Genomic DNA, 25,571 nt, shown 5'->3' on the forward strand with positions numbered 1-25,571 from the left:
TTACTAATGTCTATTAATGCTTTATAAGTGAGGAATTATGTATTAACTAATGCTTAACTAATGCTTCATAGCGTGCAGTTATTATAAAGTGTTACCAATTACTTTAATTCTTTATTATGACAATCTTGAACGGCATAAATCATTTTCAAGAAGATGGACAGATTTTATATACAACTGAACAAATAAATAAGTATGCCCAAGCATTTAATAGAAAATGGCATTAAGCATGATTAACTGAAACATATATGTTCAGTGGATAATGATCTTTTTCAACACAGATGCTCTGTAACGATTTCTAAAAGAAACATTTAACAGAATGAATCTGGTTGAACAGAAATGTCAGTTATTTTATTTCTCTCTAATTAAAAGTATTCTGACATCTGACATTTACTGCTAAAGTTTCACCTAAGCACCACCTGAACAGACGTCGAGCCAGACTGACACGTCCTGATGGAAGGAAGGAAAAGGATTTAAATATTCCAAGAACACAAGTTAAACAGTTATACTCTGTATACTGTGATCAAACACAATCTGATGCACATAAGCAGTGCTGTAAACACAGACTGAGATGAATCATTTACGTTTACATTTATTCAGTTAGCAGATGCTTTTATCCAAAGTGACTTACAAGTGAGGAATACAATAAGCGATCATTGTGAAAAGGCAAATAGACACAAGAAGTGGTAACGATACAAGTTTCAGATCAGAGTAGCATAAGCTAGAATAGGGAGATTGCAATCAATGGCCACATTCACACAGCAGCAGAATGCAGTTGTCAGTCCTGTATTTGAGTCCTTAATACTGTTACGTTCACACACAGTACGTTTAATTACAGGTGTGATAACCGAATTCTATAACCGAACTCACATGTAAATTTTCAGGACTCCCAACCGCATTCTCAGAATATTTGTGCTGTGTGAACTGAACCGTACTTTACATTATTAATATTACGTTGGTCACTGTCATTACTAGTAAGAGAATACGGGCTTGACTCTCATTGCACGTTCATACAGACAGTGTTCCAGACGCTAATGAAAGTTGCTGTGTGAACGAGACTCACACCTGTAAGTAAATGTGGTTGTCAATCCCAAAAACTGACAGTGTGAACATGACCAATGTGAATCAGACACAAGAGTCATCAGTCTGAATCATGGACTCAATTGGTCATTTAACTCACTTCCTCACCGAATCGTTTATCTTTTCAGAACCATTAACCATGTTTAAAATGCACTTTTGATTCAGTTTTCTTTTCATTTTGAATTCTGCTTGAATGCGTGATTGAGTTTACTTTTGATTTCTGTAACAATTCCTGAAAGAAACATTTAACAGAATAAATCTGGTTTAACAGAAATATGTAATTTATTTTATTTCTCTCTAATTGAAAGTATTCTGCAGTAAGTATTCGTGTACTCTGTGAATAGGGATCGGCGGCGACTGTTATCCAGCTGATTTAATGGTTTTTATTCCTATAAAAAGCAAAACAACAGTGGAGGAGTAATGTAATCATAGCGGTGGCATATTTTATCCTAAATTCACCCTCACGAGACAGCTTTTTTTTTTCCTTGGCGAGAAATCTGGTCACATTTTAATCCCGCGAGATCTCGTCAAACCCCTACAAGATACCTTCACTTAAAGGGTTAGATCACCCAAAAATAAAAATAACGTCATTTATTACTCACCCTCATTCGTTCCACACCTGTAAGACCTTCATTCATCTTCAGAACACAAATTAAGATATTTTTCATAAAATCCAATGAGGCCTGCATTGCAGGTGATTTCAAAACACTGCTTCAGGAAGCTTCGAATCTTTACAAATCTTGTGTTTCGAATCAGAGTTCCGGAACGTTAAAGTCATGTGATTTTAGTAAATGAGGCTTCGTTACATCATAAGTGTTTCGAAATATCAATGGTTCACGTGACTTTGGCAGTTTGATTCATGTCTGTCTATTTATACCTTGTATGTTTCTGCTTTTGCATGGAGGTTTCAGTTCAGGTCACCAGTTTCTTTGTTTGTTTTGTTGTTCCCTGTTTGACTGCTTTATGGATTTTGACCCCTGCCTGGCTGTTTACGATTTGGATTACCCATTAAAAGAACTACACTTGGATCTTGTCTGTTTGTGTAAGGTGGTCGTTAGCAGTGGTAAGGCAGGCAGCAAGAAAAAGATGAAAAACTCTGAAAGTTCTTAAAGATGATTTAATTTCCAGGTCAGGGCATGCTCCAGACAGTGCAACTGGGTTCCAACCACCAATTTTCCAATACAATAATAACAAAACAAAAATAAAGAAAAACAAAACAAAATAATATTTACATAGGAAACATCAAATACGTTGGCTACTGGCCCAACAGTCACACTCAGTTCCTCTCTCATTTTGTCCAAACAATTACCCTCTTTATACTTAAGGCTCCTCCCCTCAAATTCAAACAAACCAATGTCAGGGTCATTTCAATTAAAATTTACATCGTTTGTTTATAAAATCATGTTTAACATCAGCATTGAAATATAAACATTCACATCATCTTTATCAAACTCCATTTTCCCCATGAAAACCAATGAGAATCTAAAAAGACATGCATACAATGTAATTTCCTTAAAACATGCTTAATGCTTGAACTCCTCCTCCTTTGGGACGGTATAAATCCGGCTTCCTGTTTGCGGGCCCCTCCTATTAGGAAGCTCCAGGAAGAAGGTAAGACAAAAAATTTCCATTAACAAACAAATCATTAATTCATTCACCTTTTCTTGTTTTACAGGCCCAAAAGGCCAAGATGGACAAACATGGGTCACAATAGAATGTGCACCTTCCATTTGACACATGTGAGAAACAAACAGTGAATAAAATGATCTTTAAACAAACCCATTGTTTGGCTCTTTGAGTTGTGAGTTACAAACCTTATTTTATCACAGTTTGTCTCTGTGTTTCCGTGACAGAAACCTCCATCACAAATAGATCCAGCAGGATGGGTATTCAAATCACTCTTCCGGCTACTGTGAAGGAGCGGCTCTGTGAAGGATGGCTCGCCTACAAAATTTAACCACCCTGAAACAACAGGGGAATGAGGTGGGTGGTTTTGCCCAATTGTTTTTGACCCTGGCGGTGGGACTGGGCTATAATAATGCAACATTAATGGACCTTTAGAATGGTTGCCTGGATGACTTGTTACCTCGGTGGGAGATGAATGGACTGGGAGACCTGGATTTTTGGGGGTTCGTCCACTATTTCCAACATCGGAGTAAATGGGCCACACCGGATCAGCCAGACCCCGCTCCAACCTATGAGTTCACTCCAGTCAGTGTGCACGCTCCAGCCAGTGAGTCCGCTCCAGATCCCGTTCCAGCCCGTGAATCCGTTCCAGAGGCCACAGAGGAGGTGGGCACTGAGTCTCTGCTTCACCCATGGAAAAGGAGGAGGAGGAGGAGGAGGAGGAGGAGGAAGAAGGCTTCCTTCATCCTTCAAGGCCCGGAGGCCTTTCCAGAGTCCGCTTCAGCCAGTGAGTCCACTCCAGAGCCCGGTCCAGTCAGTAAGTCAGCTCCAGCCAGTGAGTCCACTCCAGTCAGTGAGTCCACTCCAGAGCCCGCTCCAGCCAGTGAGTCCGCTCCAGCCAGCGAGTCCGCTCCAGTCAGTGAGTTCGCTCCAGAGCCCGCTCCAGTCAGTGAGTCCGCTCCAGAGTCCTCAGTGGTGGTGGGGACCGAGTTACCGCCTCACTCACGAAGGAGGAGGAGAAAGAGGAGAAGGGGTTCCATCCCTCAAGGCCCGGAGGCTATTCCAGAGCCCACTGTTGGCCCGGAGGCCACCCCAGAGGTTTTGGTGTCGAACGCCTCCTTGGTGAGTCCTGACATGGCCAGGAAAACTGTCTTTGTCTTTTATGTCTTGACAGTTTGGCGTGCTTGGAGAACGCACGTAGGGTCTGGTGACCATGACCCAGAGCAGTCCAGGCCCGCTGCAGTCCCAGAGCAGCCCGAGCAGCCTGCCGTCGTTCCAGAGCAGCCCGAGCCCGCTGCCGTCCCGGAGCAGCCTGAGCCCGCTGCCGTCCTGGAGCAGCCCGAGCCCGCTGCCATTCCGGAGCAGCCCGCTCTCCCTGATACGGCCATGGAGGCCGACCTTCATGGAGTCCCCATGGTCTGTTCCTCCGGCTCCCCCCTGGCCTTCAGTTGGGGGCTCTGGACCTGGCCCACCATCCCTCCCCCTGATCCTCCTCCTGAGCACCAAGAAAAAAATAGTGAATTGACTTATTGTCAGGTTTCTGGTGTGTTCTAGACAAAACACACAAGGAAATACTGATTCAAAGTCAGTAATAAGAAAACCAAAACGCAGGATCTCTGTGGAATACAAATAAGCATGAAAATACTCATAAAAGACAACATGGAGCAAAGAACAGACAGAATGTCTTGGTTATGTATTCAACCCTCCCTCGTTCCTTGAAGAAGGGAATGGAGATGTTATGTCAGAACTGAACTGATGAATTGGGATCGTGCCTGAGAGATATACGAGCCAATGTACATTGGTATGTGAGATTTGCATTGTGTGCTCCACCCCGCAAAGCAGGTATAAAGGAAGAGCATGTGAAGTTGCACATTAAGTTTTCGCTGAGGAGGCAAGACGGTGTGTCCCGGCCATTCAGCGGTTGTACAGCAATTGTGGCGACGGGAAGTAACATCTCTGTTCACTCCTTCAGAGAATGAGGGTTACATACATAACCGAGATGTTCCCTTTCAGTCAGTTGCATTCGCCGTTATGTCAGAACCGACAAATTGAAGAATCCCTGTAAAAAGATGTGACTGCACACTCAACACAAAGTCACATCTTTTTACATATATCTGAATTTATCTCTCCTGACTGGCACCTCAGACGGCAGTGCGTTTGTTTCTTCTTCTAAAAATTGGAGATCCCTACCAAACTGCTACTATTGCTGCCCCCTTCCAGCGCCTTGTATAAGCCACCAAATCCTCAAGCACCTGCTGGGGTGGAAGAAAGGATAGGTCTTAGACAGAGAAGTGTCTCACTGCTGTTCCATACAGTAAAACTTTGGATAACACTGGGAAAGCGTACCCCCTAAGGAAGCACTACGGAGACCACATCCTGCACGTGGGAGGTATTATGTGAAAATTTCACATATGAACTGGCCAAGCAGGGCAGTGCTACATATGGAAGGTCTCTGAGGTACACACAGCCTAGTTGTGGTAAACTCAATACCAGCAGAGATGGCAGAGCAGCTCTGCCAGAGAAAGACACAGGCACTCCGAGAGGGAAGCCATACCATTGGTACCATAGGGGGCGTAGCACAGGGGCTGATCTTGGGCATAATCACAAGTACTAGACCTGGTGTCTGACGCTCCATCACTTCTGACTTCCGAGGGTGCTGGGAGTCTCCAAGCAGGGTTTGCCATGAGGGGAACTCACCTGTGAAGCAGATAAGTGCACGTATCCGGAACCTGGTGTTTACTGGCTACTTAAGGCAAGTACACAGAAGTACACAGGCTCTACACAAAGATTGTAAAATCTCGCAAATTTGTTAGGTGTCACCCAGCCCGCAGCTCTACAGATATCTTCTATCGAGGCACTTTGTGCCAACGAACAGGAGGATGCTACACTCCTTGTAGAGTGAGTCCTCATCCCCAAGGGTTACGGCTGATATTGAGTTTGGTAAGCCAAGACAATAGCATCCACTATCCAGTGTGCGAGCCTTTGCTTGAAGACAGCCTTTCCCTTCTGTTGTCCCCCATAGCAGACAAAGAGCTGGTCTTAAAGCTCTGCGTATGGTCCATGTATAATCACAAGGCACAAACGGGACAGAGCAGAGCAAGGGCTGGGTCTCCCTCCTCCAAGCGTAGTGCTTGCAGGTTCACCACCAGATCTCTGAAAGGTGTGGTGGGAACCGAATGAAATGCTAGGTCCTCCATGAGAAGGTGGGGGAACCCCTTACTGTAATCCTCAGGTTACCCTGGCTATTTGTCGAAGTAGGAGGAATTAGATCGGGGTAAAGGTGAGGGGATTCCACCTCATATAAGGTACTCAAGTCCCGACCGAACGTGCATCTAGAGCGCTGAATGATGCACAGGATTGCCATGACAACAGCATCTCCAGGACACTCTGAGAAGCTGACCAGCTTGCCAACGTAGTCATGCTCTCATGCGATAACATGAGCCACCTACAAATGCAGTCTCAGCATGCTTATGCCCAGGCATGTGAGACCGTGCCAGTGGCCGTCAAATGGGGATAAGAAATGACCACATCCAGAAACATTCAGGTGGAATAACGTCTTTACACAGACCCACCTGTGTTTGCTCTTTTAGAGAAATATACTCTTTTAGTAAGCTCTTTTAGTGCTGAAGCGCACAGAATGGTCACTATTGAAAGCCTGCAGCATACTGGAAGCTCTTTCAGTAGTAGCAAACACCGTAGACGTGCCGTCACACCAGCACTCTCTAGAGAGCTTCTCCCAGGTCTCGCAGAACACTAGGACGATTATTGCAGAGCAGAATCAGAAGAAATGCTCAGCTCTGAAATAAAAGCATAATTTGTGACAGCACACACTCTCTTGAAGTGCGCGATGCAAATCTCATACGCCATTGGCTCGTTTAGTTTATACTCAAAGGTGATTGGGCTCTCAGGTAAGATCCCAATTCATCAGTTCACTTCTGATGTAACGGCGAACATGACTGATTGAAAGGGCACTCAGGGTTTACTCAGAACATTTTCAAGCTGTTAAAACCAAAAGTAACTAAAATGGGTGAAACCACTCTTCAACCACAAACATCATGCTGGCAAAAAAAAAAAAAAAAAGTTACTTTTTTGTCATGAGAGAAACATTTCATGTACTCATAAGTGCCACTGCCGAACAGACGATTCGTATCACACTGGTATTATGGCATATCTCACAATATATGATCATTTTAAATAATTATTTTTTTAATAATCATTAGTGGTGGGCATAGATACATTTTTTTTAATCTAGATTAATCTAGATTAATTTTGGAATTAATCTAGATTAATCTAGATTAAAATGGCTCATTTGAATTCTGCCGAAGACATTCATAATATGTGAGATACCCAAATTGTCCCTGCGTCCCAATGACTTGGGTAAAGTTGGTTTTATATTCGCACATTCTGACATCCGTATTCAATAGCCTTGTTAATCACACTACATTGGACATTCAGTGGACATTCACAAGTAAATATGCCATTAAAACAATACTTGCCTATTTTGATCGACTGTGAAAAATGTTGTAAGTTGACAATCGTTGGTTGTCAGTATCATGTCACTGCTTAAAATTCGCAAACATTAATTTATTGCACATTTATAGGAAAGTCAGAATTTATCAGAAGTCCGAATGTGCGAATATAAAACCAACTTTACCCAAGTGTCCCAATGTCCATACTATCCATCCTAAAATCCATCCTAAATTGCGCGTTGTATGAGGATTCAGTTCAGAACTACAAACACCAGTAAAAAGTGTTAAAAACTACAAAACATAACAGAACAACGAATATGCACGATCGACGCTGAGAGGTAGTTTGAGTGACTAATAATCAGTTCAAACTGATAGAAAATATTTATTTAATGTTATATGTGTTATTTTTCATCTGCAAATACCAATGTGGACTTTTATAAAGATCTGATTGGCCATTAACTTTTAAATGCATCATTATGCATTAATATGAGGAGAGTTCTCCACATGAAAGACTCGCGACTGCAGATCAACGTGCTGCATTTCTCTCCGATACGGTAGGAAATTAGCTAAATGAAATGTGGAGGATGTAAGATGATTGACAGGGTAGTTTACGGTGACTGGATGCGACAGAGAGCAAAGACGCAATTGTATGACGTGATAGTATGTCCCAAAGCTTGTCTACTCTTTTGCTACACACTCAAAAGTAAGTACTTTTTGTTCACAGAAAGAGTACATACTTTTAGGGCGTAGTATAAGTAGGCGAATTGGGACGCAGCAAATGACTAAATGTAATCTGCCATTTTGTCCGACAAAGCAGATAGGAGTTAGAAAATTAACCTCGGTGGAGTTAAACTTTTGTATATTATATTTTGTATATTGACATATTTCCACATTTGAAACAACATTGATTCTCATGTTCATTCATGGTTATTTGATGCCATAAATGGACTCGTAGTAAGAAATGATCGGTTTACGAGCCTCTTGAGCTGAGGCGCTACAGCAATCTGTCACGACCATGGTCACGACACATTAAAGAAAACAGGTTTTATTGTTTGAATTTCTTAAAAAACTACACAGTTTTAAAGCTGGGACTTTGTTAAATATCATAAGTAACCTGCTCTGTCTTATCTGTCGACGTGTTGTCAATGTCCTCTTTGCTCCGTGATGCATTTATCATTGTGTGTGGCGTCACAGCGCCACGGCTTATCGACCAAAGCAACAGTAACTAAGGGGGGCGGGTCTTTGCGAAGGGTCAGTTCGGCTAGATATACATCCACGCTAAAATATCAAGGTGAAAGTCATCATAGCTTGCGTAGTATAGACCCAGCTCCCAACCCAACTTTGAGAATGGATTAATGGCGATATTTTTTTTATCGCCCGATAAGAGTCTCACGTTAACGCAGCACGTTAACGCCGATAACGGCCCACCACTAATAATCATGTTTTAATTTAGTATTTTATATATAAATGTGCAGTTTTATAAAGTCTTATGGTGTTTTTACTATTCATTTATTTACAAAAAATAAATAATGAAAGAGAAGAAAATTGAACACTGAATAATATTGATGTCATATTTATTCATTTATTTATTCTCTCTGCCCAGATACAATCAAATATGGAATTGTCAGGTGAGTTCGTTAAAGTGAGTTTGTATGCCTGTTTTGTTTGTTTGACTGTGGATTCAGACTATGGATGAGGCAAGACACAAAAAAAGTATACTTTAGCATACTTTACCAAAAAAAGTACTTATTACAGAAATAAAATACTTTAAAAGAATAAGTGCAAAAATTTAATGTTTTCAGACATTTAATCGAATGTTATTTACATATGAAAAATTATTATAGTTTGAATCTATATTAAATGTAGTAGTTGAACAATTCTCTACCCGGCCCTCCTCCGGGGAAAGAACTGTTTACTTCAGCTTCAGGTCGCCATATCCCCAGGACCGCCTCCCGCTAACCAACTGGGTTGGCTGCGGGGGGAGCGGGCTGGGTTTTAGGCCAGCTTGTGAGATGAGCGCATCGAGAAAGTGTACTTTGACGACGACACATCCCAGCAAGACTAGCCAGGGGTGTTTCCGGACCACCACGGTGGACATTGTCTGGCCAGGGGCCTGCGCTATGACCTGGATCATGCGTAGCTCAACCCTGACTCAGAACTACCCACATGCAATGAGTGCTTTGGCCTACCACGGACTTGCCAGGGGCCAAGACCCATGCAGGGCAGAGGTGGTGTGCCCGTAGCACTGCCACCCCACCCTAAAGGGTAGTGAGAGAGAAAAAACTTGTAATGCAGATTATGGCCCCCTTGGCGTTCCATATTTGACACCAAAGAGGCTACAAACTGCCAAGTTTTTCCATGCACATCTGGGCTAAAGACAGGGGGCGGGGCGGGGCAAGGCGAGTACGCATCGCACAACGCCCCCAGGGGCCCGGGAAAGCATGGTTGTCATGTCTGAATCTGATTCAGCATGAGCACATCACGACTGTGGGATGCTCAGCATCATCTTCATGTTCAGAGCCCAACAATACTCTCTCCAATGTAGCAGTCGACATCTGATCCTCTGCTGGAGCCCAGACTAAGACGCTAGGTCCCTCATGAGAAGGACCAGCAATCCAAGCAGAAGCTACCAGCCATGTTGGACAGTGAACGTGGCCGTCCAACTGGACGACACACGGCGCACTGGGCGCCGACGTGGCCATGTTGTACTAAACATGAACCACCCACGGACATAGTCACAACATGTTTGCGATGCACTAGAGGAGTGGGGGGCCCACGGAGAATGGCTCGGCGGGTAATGCCCCACTGTGATCCTCTGGTCACCCAGGCTTATTAACCAAAGTAGTATTTTTCTGATTCAGAAAAATAAACTAGATCGGGGAATAAGTGAGGGGACTCCACCTCATTAAAGGCGCTCGAGTCTCGACCGTGCATCTAGAGCGCCAGACAACGTGCTGGGTTGCCATGGCAACGCGCGCTGTCAGTCGGCAGCTCGACGGCACACGGCGCGCTGAACGCTCAAGCCCTTACGAGAAAGGTGAGACAAACAACACGCCGACGTGGGTATATTCTCATAAGAGAATATGAACCACCCACAAACACAGTCTCAGCACACTAAGCAGACATGAGAGAAAGTGATTGTGGCCGTCAGTGAGGATAGGAAACGACCGCCTCCAGAAACGCACAGACAGAATGACGTCTTGAAAAAGACGCAGTGTCTGTCTGTGAAGCTCTTTTAGAAAGGGAAGAGTCAGCTCTCTTGTGCTGAAGCACACAGGGAGTGATGCGATGTGTCTGTTAAAACAGCAGTTGAGAGCTTAAGCTCAGGCTCCCCGGGAAGCTTGCGACCTCGCTGTTGTGCCTTAACGCCAACACAAACAGACGCTGAATCTCCAAGGCTGTTTAGTTTCACTCTTGTGAAGTCTGAAGCTGGACACCAACTGTTCGCTCCGAAGCGAAAGACAGAGTGCAATTGCATCTGCTTCCTATTTATATACACCTGTCGGAGGCGGTGCGCATTATGCAAATATCGCACGGCAATTCCATTGGCTTGTTTTAGTTCACTCGAAGCTGATAGGGCTCTCTAGTGATATCCCAATTCGTCGGTCACTACTGATGTACGTCGAACGTGACAGACTGAAAGGGAACTACAGATATGTTTCTGCAATGAACATATACATATTATCACACAATGTCAACATCCCTCACTAGAAACAACAGCACAACACTGTCACTAATGTTCAGATGAATGAATGTATTTGAGACCGGCTGTTCTGGATCCGAGTCTGTTGATTATCACTGAGATGAATCAAGAAATCTGACTTTTGCATGATTCCTCCACAAGTGGGCACTAAAAACAAGAGAAAATACATGTACATGTACACTTTGCACATCAAGAAGTTAGTTTCAAATTTATCTGAATAAGGGAATAAGATTACTTAATTCACAGTAAATTAGTGCAGCTCTTGTAAAGCAGACATGAAACAGTTCTTCTCTATTGTGATGTATATACAGTATCTGAGTGAAATGGCTACAAATGTAGGGCGGGTCTTGATTTTGTCAGTGGGGAGTTGATTATTATGATTCAGTGAACAGTTATGACATAAGTGAAGTTCACAACGTAATTTCGGGAGGAGTGAACCCATCTAATCTTTCAATTAGTGAAATTCAAACATAATTTCAAGAGGAGGGAACCCCAATCTTTCAATTAACGACCAGAGCATATAAGCAGCTACTCACCCTGCTCTGGCATCAGTTGTTTTGATATCCCTCCACCTCCCCAACTCCACTACATAATTTAGGCATCTCATCTATCGTACTCCTCTTCCAGGCACAAGTAGTCCCTGGGGGGGTATATCCAATCTCGAGTTGCTCCAATCTCGAGTTGCAGCCCCCTAAAACTCACAACCATCAGGGTCACGGCACCAATTTAACCCCTCAGGTCCTACTCGCCCCGCTTTAAGCGGGATCTTGAACCCGGGTCTCCAGCATGGGAGGCGGGCGCTCTAACAAGGAGACTAAAGACTGCAGTCTCTACCGTCAGTCGCTAGAGCACCTCTTGAAATCAGGGGAATGAGGTTTACACACACAGCTCTTACTGGCCTACATGAGTTACATATGGTACACAATAATCCTATTTAAATCTAAGATCTTAGTGATAAACGACCGAGTTAGGTCAAAAGTAATCAAAACGTTTTTTTTTTTATTTGTTTTTTTTTCCAGTTCAAAAAAAATAAAAATAAATAAAGAATAGTACTTTTGAAGACTCCAGTCATATCACGTATTGATATCACATGACTATTGACAGGCCTACTATAACTGCTACTACTTATATTAATATTGTATTGCGCTTCCAGGCAGTGCTCAAAGTACTTTACAAAAGCACAAACCTGAAAGTACATGTAAATAAGTACAACAACATACTACAGACAAAAAATAACAATGAAGCTCTGTTCAGCATGTTTCAGTAGCAACTATATGTGGAAATTTAAAATGAACAATCAAGCAGTCACTGCTGGAGCAAATAAACAAACCGTGATGACCCACAGCTGCTATGCCACAGACCAAGGTTATAATCGTTTGTGCAATGACAAGTGACAAATATTGAGGTTGTTGAGAAACACACACACTCTTATAAAAATTAGCACTTAGAAAAAAATTAGTGAATTGCTTATTGTCAGGTTTCTGGTGTGTTCTGGACAAAACACACAAGGAAGTACTGATTCAAAGTCAGTAATAAGAAAACCAAAATGCAGGATCTCGGGGGAATACAAATTAGCATGAAAACACTCTACATAAAAGACAACATGGAGCAAAGAACAGACAGAACATCTCGGTTACGTATGTATCCCTCCCTCGTTCCCTGAGGAAGGGAACTGAGATGTTATGTTAAACAACCCAATGGACATTTATATGCAATATTTGCATCACATACTCCACCCGGCAAAGCAGGTATAGAGGAAGAGTGCGTAAAGTTGCACATTAAGTTGTCACTGAGGAGGCAAGATGTTGTGTCCCAGCCATTCAGCGGTCTGTACAGCAATTGTGGCAACGGGAAGTAACATCTCCGTTCACTCCTTCAGAAAACGAGGGTTACATACATAACTGAGATGTTCAGTCACATTCGCCGTTATGTCAGAACTGACGAATTGGGATCCCTACTAAAGCGCTACTAATGCTGCCCCCCTCCAGCACCCTGTACAAACCACCAAATCCCCAAGTACCTGCTGGGGTGGAAGAAAGGATAGGTTTAAAACAGAGAAGTGTCTCACTGCTGTTCCATACAGTGAAACATTGGATAACACTGGGAAAGCGTACCCCCCTAAGGGAGCACTATGGAGACCACATCCTGCACGTGGGAGGTATTATGTTGAAATTATACATATGGACTGGCCAATCAGGGCAGTGCTACATATGGAAGGTCTCTGAGGTACACACAGCCTAGTTGGGGTAAAATCAATACGAGCAGAGATATGGCGAGTGGGACCGGGTGTTTACTGGCTATTTAAGATGAGTATACAGAAGGACACAGGCTCTACATGGAGATTGTAAAATATTGCAAACTTGTTAGGTATCACCAAGCCCGCATCTCAACAGATGTCTGCTATACTCCTCGTAGAGTGAGCCCTGACCCCCAGGGGGCACAGCTGATATTGAGTTTGGTATGCCAAGACAACAGCATCCACTATGTGGGAGCATCCAGTGGGTGAGCCTTTGCTTGGAGACAGCCTTTCCTTTTGCTGTCCCCGTATGGTCCACGTATAAGCACAAGGCACAAATGGGACAGAGCAGAGCAAGGGCTGGGTCTGCCTCCTCCAAGGGTGGCGCTTGCAGGTTCACCACCTGATTCCTGAAAGGTGTGGTGGGAACCTTGGGCACATATCCAGGCCGGGGTCTGAGGACAACATGAAAGTAGGCTGGTCCGAATTCCAGGAACGATTCTTCGACCGTAAATGCCTGCAGGTCCCCCACCCTCTTGATTGAAGCCAGTGCAGTCAAGAGCACCTACTTCAAAGATTTTGAGCTCTACTGACTGCAGAGGTTCAAAAGGCTCTCTTTGAAAGGCCGTAAAGGAGCCAAAAGGAGGTCCCAAGATGGTACAAGCTGAGGCTGGGGAGGATTTAGTCTCCTTGCATCCCTAAGGAACCTGAGGATCAGGTTGTGCCTCCCCACAGATTTACCATCTACTGCATCATGATGTGTGGCGATAGCAGCAGCATATACACTATATTGCCAAAAGTATTGGGAGACCCCTCCAAATAATTGAATTCAGGTGTTCCAATCACTTCCATGGCTACAGGTGTATAAAATCAAACACCTAGGCATGCAGACTGCTTCTACAAACATTTGTGAAAGAATGGGTCGCTCTCAGGAGCTCAGTGAAATTTCCTCACTACTAAATATTCCACGGTCAACTGTTTGTGGCATCATAACAAAGTGGAAGCAATTGGGAAAACAACAGCAACCCAGCCACGAAGTGGTAGGCCACGTAAAATCACAGAGCGGGGTCAGCACATGCTGAGGCGCACAGTGTGCAGAAGTTGCCAACTCAATGGCTACAGACCTCCAAACTTTGTGTGGCCTTCAGATTAGCTCAAGAACAGTGCGTAGAGAGCTTCATGTAATGGGTTTCCATGGCCGAACAGCTGCATCCAAGCCATACATCACCAAATGCAATGCAAAGTGTTGGATGCAGTGGTCTAAATCACGCCGCCACTGGACTCTAGAGCAGTAGAGACGTGTTCTCTGGAGTGACCAATCACATTTCTCTGTCTGGCAATCCGATGGACGAGTCTGGGTTTGGCGGTTGCCAGGAGAAAGGTACTTGCCTGACTGCATTGTGCCAAGTGTAAAGTTTGGTGGAGGGGGATTATGGTCTTGGGTTGTTTTTCAGAGGGTTGGGCTTGAACCCTTAGTTCCAGTGAAAGGAACGATTAATGCTTTAGCATACAAAGACATTTTGGACAATTTCATGCTCCCAACTTTGTGGGAACAGTTTGGGAATGGCCCCTTCGTGTTCCAACATGACTGTGCATCAGTGCACAGAGCAAGGTCCATAAAGACATGCATGAGTGAAGTTGGTGTGGAGAAACTTGACTGCACAGAGTCCTGACCTCAACCCGACAGAACACCTTTGGGATGAATTAGAGCAGATACTGCGAAGCCAGGCCTTCTCGACCAACATCAGTGCCTGACCTCACAAATGCGCTTCTAGAATGGTAAAAAATTCCAAAAAACAAACTCCTAAACCTTGTGGAAAACCTTCCCAGAAGAGTTGAGGCTGTTATAGCTGCAAAGGGTGGCCAGCTCCATATTAAACCCAACGGATTAAGAATGGGATGTCATTAAAGTTCATGTGCATGTAAAGGCAAGCATCCCAAAACTTTTGGCAATATAGTGTACTTTCAGGGTGGAGGGAGACAGCCTTTGCTCCAACCCTTCCAGGATAGAAAGAGTCATTCCCTGATGGCAAAGGCATCTGTGGAGAACATTGCATGCCTGGACACTTTGTAGCGTTGCCACATAAGGGGAAGCCAATTATAGCATAAATTGCCAATAATAATAATACATTGACTATTATGTAAATAGCTTTCCCCTGTATGTTGTTTTCTCCCTTATATGTTGTCTGTGTTTGACCCAGATTTATATTCCCGCGAGATTCTGCTCCCGCGAGATTCCGCTCGCGCTCCGTCGTCACGTGGCGTTACGTCAACTCGGCGGGATGTTTCCCATGTTTTTCCTATATAAGGAACCGGCACGCCGGCGTTTGACAGCGCGTCTTTTCTAAACACAAATCTTTTTCCCCTTGCCTTGTTTTCTGACTGTTTTTTGCTGTGCTGTTATTTCGCCATCTCTTGTGGAGTATATTGGGTTTTTTTCACGGATTACTCGCCTTGGAGGACTTTAAACAGTTGGATTATACCTGTAGGATCCTGCTCTCGGACTGGCTATTTCCCTGGTGAGACTGCTCCTATATAAACTTTTCAACGCGCTGGACTCTAGAGACTATTTAGACACACATGCACACATACACACACACACATTTTTTATCTTGGATGTTTAATGTGTTTTTTGGTGGTGTACACTGATTGAATTGTAAATACACTTGGGTTTATTGGTGACATCAGTCTCCTGTTGTATTTCTTTTTTTAGTTTCCTGCTGTTTAAGAAGCATAAACGTTCCCTTTATTTAGTGTAACTTCCTGGCATATTAACTGGAGTGTTACAACTTGCTCTAGGGGAACTCCTGCCCATAGAAATGCAAGGTCCAACCATGGACTGAAGGTTTGGTGACAAGCCAGGTTGATTGCCACTGGGTGCTTGCCGCATTGCCACGGCCATCTCGGAACTTGGCCGTGAAGCCAGTGCTGAAGCGGCCTCATATGAAGCAAACTGAGAGCCATTACTGGGGCTGCAGATACCATATGCCCCAATAGTTTCAGTGGGGCTGCTGTCCTGCCCTTGAGTGTGTTCAGGCAGTTCAGCACCGATTAAGCACGTTCCTTCGTGAGGCATTCTGTCAGGTTGACCAAGTCAAACTCTATACCAAGAAAAGAGATCCTCTGCACGAGGGAGAGTTTGCTCTTTTACCAGTTGACCTGAAGCCCCAGATGGCCCCAGATGGCCCCAGATGGCTGTACTGTAGCACCAGGTCCCTGTGTTCGCACAACTGCTCTCAACAGTGGGCCAGTATGAGCTAGTAGTCGAGATAGTTGAGGATGCAAACACCATTCCTTCATCAGAACAAAGGCCACCTCCACGACCTTCGTAAATTCTTCCTGCCGATGGCTTGATGTCACAGTTCAGCTGGCTGTGCCGGAGCTTTTTTTTGCCGCAGGGGATGGATGCCCTTGGCAACGAGCAGACTAAGGGGCAGCCCATGATGGTATGGTAGCAGATCGGGGCACGCTATCAGCCTGCTTCTGGACAGTGGAGAACTGCTGGGCACAGTCCTTGACAGCATCGCCAAAAAGGCCACCTTGTGAGATCGGAGCATCTCTGCAAGGTTTAGCCAGGGGGTGCTTCTGGACCCCCAAGGTAGGCATCATCTGGCTGAGGGCCTGTGACTTTCAATACGTTCAGTCACCGTACGCAGTTCCTGCATCAACCCTGGTTCAGAACTACCCCTGTGCATTCTGAGTGCTTTGGCCTGGTAGACTTGCAGGGTGGTCATCGCATGCAGGGCAGAGGCGGCCTGTCCAGCAGCACTATAAGCCTTAGCATCCGGAGCTGCTATTATCTTACAGGTGCTGGATGAGAGTTGCGGATGACACCACCAGGTGGCATCACTTTATGGGCATGCTGCAGCTGCACAGTCCTAAGTTCTTTGTGTGCCTCCATTAGGAAAGGCACAGGGGTGGGGTAAGGCGATTTATTTATCACACCCCCAGAAAACAAACATCCACTCATAGTGGGTCCGGGCACTCAGAAGCCCGGGCAAGTGCGGCTGCAACTCTAAATCCAATTTAGCATGAACAAGCACTGCCAAAGTAGGAAACTCGTCATTCTCATCTCCAGAGCACAACGGCCCTCTCTCCAATGCAGTGATCGACATCTGATCCTCTGCCAGAGCCCCGAATGAAATGCTAGGTTCCCCCATGAGATAGACCAATCCAATCCGGAAGCTGTCAGCCAACAGCTCAATGGCACACGACACTCTGAGAAACTCAAGCCTTTACAAGAAAGGCGAGACCATGAGCAAGAACATGAGCCACCCATGAACGCAGTCTCAGCATGCTTATGCCCAGGTATGTGAGACTGTGGTTGTAGCCGTCAAATGAGGATAGGAAACAACCGCATCCAGAAACATTTGGGTGGGGTAACGCCTTTACAAAGACCCACCCATGTTTGCTCTTTAAGAGAAATATACTCTTTAAGGAAAAAAGCTCTTTTAGTTCTGAAGCGCACAGAATGATCGCTATTGAAAGCCTGCAGCATGCTGGAAGCTCTTTCAGTAGTAGCAAACACCGTAGACGCACCGTCACACCAACACTCTCTGGAGAGCTTCTGCCAGGTTTGCAGAACACTCGAACGATGATTGCAGAGCAGAATCGGAAGAAACGCTCAGCTCCGAAATATAAGCTTAATTTGCAACAGCACACACTCTCTTGGAGTGAGCGATGCAAATCTCATACGCTAATGTCCATTGGCTCATTTAGTTTACACTTGAAGGTGATTGGGCTTTCAGGTAAGATCCCAATTTATCAGTTCAGTTTTGACGTAACGTTGAACGTGACTGACCAAAAGGGAACTCAGGGTTTAAATACACAGGGGTAAACGAATGGAAACTAAATGGTGAACTAAATTAGTGACTAACATGGCACAAACTATGAAACTAGGTCAACATACAAATGGAAGGGAAGGGAACAGAAAAAACACAGAACCAAAATAAAATGAAACTAATCATAACTATTACACTTATAGCCTGGGTGAGGTCCAAACTGCAAAAAAATGTCTAGAAATTTGATAAAGCAGATATTCAACAGGAATAAATGCCTGCAATTATCTATGGCATATACATGAATGTAATTGAATTAACAGAACATTTTCAAGCTGTTAAAAACAAAAATAACTAAACTTGAAAGCGGGTCAAACCACTGTTTATCCACAAACATCATGCTGGTAAAGAAAAAAAAAAAAGTATACTTTTTTTGTCATGAGAGAAACAATTGTTGTAACAACCTGTACTCATCAGTGCCACTGCCAAACAGATGATTCGTATCACACTGGTATGTATGGCATATCTCACAATATACAATCATTTTAAATAAATTCAAATTAATTTTTTGTAATCATATTTTAATTTTGTATTTTATATATGAATGTGCAGTTTTATAAAGTTTTATGGTGTTTTTACCATTCATTTATTTACATTAAATAAATAATGAAAGAGAATTTTAACACTAAATAATATTGATGTCTTATTTATTCATTTATTTATTCTCTCTGCCCAGATACAATCAAATATGGAATTCTCAGGTGAGATTGTTAAAGGGGGATGTTTTTCTATGCCCGTTTTTTGTTTGTTTGACTACAACATGCACTGTCGGGATTCAGAATGGTCAAGGCAAGACATATAAAAAGTACACTTTAGCATATATTTTAAAAATAGTTCTTATTAGAGCTATAAAATACTTAAAAAGAATAAATGCAAACTCAATGTAATGTGTTCAGACATTTAATTGAATGTTATTTACAATTAAGTGAAAATGTATTATAGTTTGAATCTATATTAAATGTAGTAGTTGAACTTATGAGTGATTTTTTTTTGAACCACTGTCTTTAAAATATACTTAAAGTGTAATGTCAAATGTACTGACATGGTAAACTAAAATATACTGTAATTTCTATTAAACTTGTATGTCATGCATTTAATAAGTATATTTATAATTACACATTGTAATTACAAAGATGCAATTTAGTACATTTAAAATATATTAAATTTAAATGATTTTAAATAGTTAGACTACCGGTCAAAAGTTTTTGAATGGTAAGATTTTTAAATGTTTTTGATGTTTCTTCTGCTCACCAAGGCTTCATTTATTTGATCCATAATAACGCAAAAACGGTAATATTGCAAAATATTACAATTTATAATAACTGTTTTCTATTTGAATATATTTTAAAATGCAGTTTATTCCTGTGATCGAAACATCATTACTCCAGTCTTCGGTGTCACATGATCCTTCAGAAATCATTCTAATATGATGATTAGTTCCTCAAGAAACATTTATGATCATTATCAATGTTGAAAACAGTTGTGTAATTGTTCAAGAAGGCTGGAAATGAAAAACGCCTTATATTCAGGTGTGCATAATTATTAGGAATAAATAGATTTAACTCAGACTGAAAAGTCAAAAATTATTAAATGCTCATGAGAAGGATGTAATATTAATGCAATACTAGAAATTGCAAAGTTAAGGCATGACCACTGGACAGCATAATGCTCATTGGGTCAGCAGGGTCAGACAAAAACAGGTGGAGAAGAAAAGACACAAGTTAACTGCAGTAAGGTGTGGTTCATTTTTATTCCATATCTGCAAAACGGACTTCAGGGTAGGAGATAGACTACAAATGAACTCACACCTTACTGCCAGATTCTGGATAAATTCTTCAGACAGTGGTACAAGAGGTTGTGGTGCTGGTCCTTCAAGAGTCACTCTCAATCTGTCTATAAAGCCTATAAAAACAGTCTTCAAGTATTTCACAACACTTCAGCTTGTGATTCTTATTAAGTGCGGGTCATTTTTCAGCATTTTTTAGCTAAAAGTCTCTGGGATCGTGACACCTCGCTCTTCTGGAGACTCCAGGTAGGTTGCAGTTCTGAAAAATGGTGTCACTGGAGACTAAAGGGTTCCTGATAGTTTCACACTTAATTCTTCACCTTAATTCTTTTGCAGTTAACTTGTGTCTTTTCTTCTCGACCTGTTTTTGTCTGACCCTGCTGACCAAATTAGCGTTTTGCTGTCCAATGGTCATGCTTTAACTTTGCCATTTCTAGTATTCCATTAGTATTCTCATGAGCATTTAATAATTTTTGACTTTTCAGTCAGACATAAAACTCTTTTTTGGCTCATTTTGCCTGTAAAAGAAATCCAGCCTAATAATTATGCTCACCTGAATATAAAGCATTTTTTCATTTCCAGCCTTCATGAACAATTATATATCACTTATAAATGAATAAATACAAAATTAATAGTAGTTATTAAGATTAATGTGGTTTGGAATTGGTAAAATGTGCTTGGAAAAAAAATATAATCAGAAAATCAACTTAATTAACCTAATAATTATGCAGTGTATTTAAAACTCAAAGGTGTGAACACGAAAGTTGTGATTGGCGGATATGAAGTTCATAAACCTGACTGAATGTTGCGTAGGAAGGATAACATCCATTTTCACTGATAATACACAATATATTTCTGTGTGTAGTCATCTGCTTAACAAAGCTGTTTGATACATGGTTATGTTTATACAGCACTAGAGAACACCGCAATGATATCTTCCCCAGACCCGTACCACTGTCCCTCTCTTCTGGAGACCTTGACCCGGGTCAGATAAGTTTGGAGATGCTTATTAATTATAATTAATCTTTATCATTTATCAATGGTGTTACTCTGACAAATTTCATGTAATGTCAAGTAATGTTTATTTTAGATTGATCAATTGTTTGTCCACAAAGAACAAAGTCTGGATGAAGCTTGTGAAGAAGGTTTGTTCATCAGCATTTCATGAATGAAATACAGCAAAATCAAATTAGCAACACTCTTATCTCCTACCTTTTCATTTCTTAAAGAGTGCTGTGGAATAAAGTCTAACAATCGATATACTGTGAAGAATGACAATGGGGACAAGATTTTTACTATTCTTGAGGACAACGATTGTTGTAACAGGACTTGCTGTGCTGGAGCACGTTCCTTCATAATGAGTGTTTTTAATAACTCAAATCAAGAGATCATCAGACTGGTGCGGCCGTTTGTTTGCAACTGCTGCGGCAATGAGGTATGAATGTTATTTTTATCTTGTTTAGCTGTTAAATGATTAGTTAACTTTCAAATTATAAATTTCCTGATAATTTCCTCACCCCCATGTCATCCAAGATGTTGGATGTCTTTCTTTCTTCAGTGGAAAAGAAATGAAGGTTTTTGAGGAAAACATTCCAGGATTTTTCTCCATATAGTGGACTTCACTGGGGTTCAACGGGTTGAAGGTCCAAATGTCAGTTTCAGTGCAGCTTCAAAGAGCTCTACATGATCCCAGACGAGGAATAAGAGTCTTATCTAGAGAAACCATTGCTAATTTTCTAAAAAAAGAAAAAAAAAGAAAAATTATATAAGTTTTAACCATAAATGCTCATCTTGAACTAGCTCTCTTCTTCTTCTTCTCTATTAGAATTCCAGCAGTGTAGACACTACTAAGTGTATTACTGCCCTCCACAGGTCAAAGTTTAAACTAATTTTTATATACTTGCACTAGCATATTGTACATGACAATTTAGTTCAAACTTTGACCTGTGGAGGGCAGTAATACACTTAGTAGTGTCTACACTGCTGGAATTCTAATAGAGAAGAAGAAGAAGAGAGCTAGTTCAAGATGAGCATTTATGGTTTAAACGTATACAATTTTATTTTATTTTTTTAGAAAATGGCAGATGGTTTCTCTAGATAAGACTCTTATTCCTCGTCTGGGATCATGTAGAGCTCTGACATTTGGACCTTCAAACCGTTGAACCCCAGTGAAGTCCACTATATGGAGAAAAATCCTGGAATATTTTAATCAAAAACCTTCATTTCTTCTCGACTGACGAAAGAAAGACATGAACATCTTGGATGACTTGAAGGTGAATAAATTATCAGGAAATTTTAATTTGAAATTGAACTAATCCTTTAATTATGTTGTTCTGCATATTATATGGTGTATGTTTATTTTAGCTGGAGGTTCAGTCTCCACCGGGTGTTACCATTGGATATGTTCGACAAAACTGTCATTTTTTCCTACCTAAACTCACCGTTGAGAATGAACGAGGTGAACCGGCATTTAAGATCGCGGGACCGTGTGTAGCTTGTGCCTGCTGCACCGATGAAACCTTTGAGGTGACGCACATACACCCAGATACAAGACTCAACTTTCTATTGACTTTTATTGTTTTTAAATTGACCAAAGATATTTTCTGTCCTGTAACCTTAAAAATAACATTCACAACCATATAACATTGTAAAATAATTTATAGATTATATTTATAATGGTATTTAGTATGCTTACTAAGCCATTGTCCTTGTTGCATGACCCACTTTGGCTGTAGGTGATTTCAGGTTGTGCTATTTTTCTGGGGAAATTCGATCCCGACAGTGAAGGATAGGATAATAGGATATTTGCAAAACAGATATGGCAAATGCTCTAGTGTGTATTTGTGTTTGCACTCTGGAGAGCGTCAAATGTTTCTTTTTACAATGTGCTTTTGCAGTGTTGAACAATGTAGCCACTATGTTAATAATCTCCATTTCTAAGTCCTCATTAACCAACGTGACACAAATAGTTGGGTCCGTTAAAATTCTTGCGTTAAAGTTGGCCGCGGAAACTTAGGTGTTTGGTTGTGTGGGCCACGAGTCGGAAAAGGTTGTGCTAAGGATACTTACAGCCAGACTATTATCAGTATACTTCAAGTGTGTTAATGATTAGTTAACTTGAAGAGACATATGGCGATTGACAGGGGTTGTCCCATATTCGATTTCAATGAAGTCATTCAACTGTGCTCTCCGAGTTAATTATACTGTATTTATAAAGAGCCTTCGAGTCATCTCCCACCACAGGTGTAATCCACGGTTTGAGAGTTGGGTCACTCTCCCACTCTTTACTGTAGATATAACTTACTGTATATTTCTGCCACTTTGGCACAGCAATCACTTGAATATACAGCTGCAAGTTATTGCGCTAAAAAACCTGTCAGTCATGAATGATCACATCTGCCTGATGATCGCTGATTGGCTAAAAGTGTGTGCTCGTCAGCAACGTCAACACCACTCTGTGATGGGCCTGTGTTACGTCATGATGATGGAGTACATGCACACTTAAGTTTGTTTGTTTATTAACAAACACCCATCACTTTTATAACTCAACTAACGTGAAAAAGAAAAAAGGTACAAGAAAAAAAGGTACAAAATCTGTCACAGGGGCAGTACCTTTTCTTTTGAAAATTGCTTTTATTGTTTTATAAAATAAATACGATGTACAATGATCACCAAGTGCTATCATTTCCCACATTTAGACAAAAGACAAAAATATAACTCAAAAAAGGGTCAAATTACAATAATAATCACACAGGTAAGTAAAATAACATTATACACATGAATATGAATGTATATACAATCATAATTATAATAAATATTAAATAAGATTAACAGAAGGCCAAAGGAAACCTACCTCTCCCATGCAGTTACAGTGCCAAAGGAAAGAGGAGGAGACAAAACAGGAAATATTGACTCATGGCGTGACAATTAAAGCACTTTGTTAATTCTATTTAACAATACATATATTTAACAGTGTCATTTCTATACCTTTTACACACAGCTGGTGTCTCTGGATGAGGCAGCGACAGACAATCCATTTGGCAAGATCTTCAAACCCTTCATTAACAGTGGACCAAACGCAGGTGTGGATTTTGTGGTGAAGTTTCTGAGCAACCTGGAAGTTAAAATGAAAGCTACTCTACTGGGGGCCTGCATTCTCATTGTAAATATTGTTAACAATATTTAAATAAAAAATAAAAAAATCAGCATCTTACTATAAGACTTGTTTACAAATTATTATTATTATTAATTATAACTCTATTCATTTTCAGGACTGTTTATATTATGAAAAGACATCAAAACCACTGTGTGTACTACTGTGAAGAGATGTATTCTGGTAAGCTATTTTTATTTACCAAAAGAAAAAGAAAAAAATTAACCAAGGTGGAAATTTTTATCTTTGTGTGCATGAAACACGTCTTTGTTTCCTGTTTGATACATAGGCCTGCTTCAGAAAGAAGACAGAAGAAAGACAAATGTCTGATGACTACTTGCCAAATTATCCTCCAATGAAGGCTGAAGAGAAGAAAATCAAAGAACAGAATATGGCTTAAAAAAAAAAAAAAAAAAAAAACTTTCTGCGATTCAAAAGTGACAAATGACACATTATCATTTGTTTCAGTTTGTGGCTCTCTCTTATAGAAAGGTGACACTGCGGTTGCATGTGTTATCTGAAAGGAAAGCAAACACCGCAGTAACCACAAACACAGACAGATGAAGTTATTAGTAGGTGCTGGTGATGTGAAAAAAACAAAAAACAACCACAACTGACTGGCACTTTGTGTTGCTTGTCATGGAAAATACACAGAAAATGTTCCTATTTAAAAACTATTCTCTGCTGCCTTGATGGCTAAAATTAATTGCACAGACATGCAGTCTATATTTTCTCACTTTTAAATGCTCTGTCGGTTTTCTTTTTTATTCTTAATGCATAATACATATACATGCATAATGCCTTGTAAATGACTTTGGAGTGCAATTTTTTTACCTAGGAAACCCGATAGAATGTGAAGGGAGTAAAACTGGATGGTGTACTATTCCCTATGAGTACGAATACTAACGTTGCGTCCAAATATGCCTACTTGCCTACCAGTGTTGGGGAAAGTTACTTTTAAAATGAATGCATTACAATATTGTGTTACTCCCTAAAAAAGTAACTAATTACGTTGCTTAGTTACTTTTTATGAAAAGTAATGCGTTACATTACTTTTGTGTTACTTTTTCTCACCTGGGCTGAGCTTGCTTGTTTGTTTTTTAATAACAACAAAAAAATGCACGTTCACATTTGGTCTAGAACTACAATAACCATCATGTTCAAACATGTTCAAACACACACCTCTGAGCTTTATTTCTCTCAACATGAGGACAGGAGAGCTGTCATTCAATACATGTGAATTTGAAAAAGTAATGCGTTACTTTACTAGTTACTTGAAAAGGTAATCTGATTTTGTAACTTAACTTATTGTAATACGTTACCCCCCAACACTGTTGTCTATATAGTAGTAGAAAACACTATGTGAAAAGAGTAGTATGTCCAAATCCTCAGTATTGATAAAACAGTAGGCGAGAAATCCCCGGATGACCTACTGCTTCCACCCAGATTCTGAAGCGCTCATCAATGGATACTTTTCTATCCCAGCCTTCCAGGATAGCTATGGGCGTGCTGATAGGTCCCTATAATTGGTCGCGAAAGCTGCATGTCACAGATCCCTTGTCTTCCTGAACTCCATTTCCCATCATCCTCCTGTTCTCCACACCTGCACTCACTTCCCTCGTCATCTCCCCATCAGCACTCATCATCTTCACCTGGACTCAATCATCATCACTGCCTTTATAA

At 41.5% G+C, this 25,571-nt stretch overlaps 1 protein-coding gene across 4 annotated transcripts; it reads left to right on the forward strand.

The window, feature by feature from the left end:
- Positions 1-1,987: 1,987 nt before the first annotated feature.
- Positions 1,988-24,860, forward strand: LOC125249411 (phospholipid scramblase 1-like). 4 transcript variants are annotated; one of them, XM_048161692.1, is made up of 11 exons: positions 1,988-2,816; positions 2,931-3,060; positions 3,139-6,860; positions 8,776-8,800; positions 20,647-20,720; positions 20,826-20,880; positions 20,965-21,170; positions 22,100-22,261; positions 23,736-23,897; positions 24,007-24,071; positions 24,178-24,860. In XM_048161692.1, exons 3-10 carry the CDS (start codon positions 6,759-6,761, stop codon positions 24,055-24,057), a joined length of 837 nt encoding a protein of 278 aa, XP_048017649.1. In that variant the 5' UTR covers positions 1,988-2,816; positions 2,931-3,060; positions 3,139-6,758; the 3' UTR covers positions 24,058-24,071; positions 24,178-24,860. The 4 variants fall into 4 exon arrangements, 3 of the variants coding, with proteins under 3 accessions (XP_048017649.1, XP_048017651.1, XP_048017650.1); XM_048161693.1 differs by lacking the exons at positions 1,988-2,816; positions 2,931-3,060; positions 3,139-6,860; positions 8,776-8,800 and adding exons at positions 16,259-18,400; positions 18,626-18,650; XM_048161694.1 differs by lacking the exons at positions 1,988-2,816; positions 2,931-3,060; positions 3,139-6,860 and having other exon boundaries at positions 7,982-8,800.
- The last annotated feature ends 711 nt before the right edge of the window (positions 24,861-25,571 follow it).

Source organism: Megalobrama amblycephala, linkage group LG16 (assembly GCF_018812025.1).
Source record: "Megalobrama amblycephala isolate DHTTF-2021 linkage group LG16, ASM1881202v1, whole genome shotgun sequence".
Lineage (NCBI taxonomy): Eukaryota > Metazoa > Chordata > Actinopteri > Cypriniformes > Xenocyprididae > Megalobrama > Megalobrama amblycephala.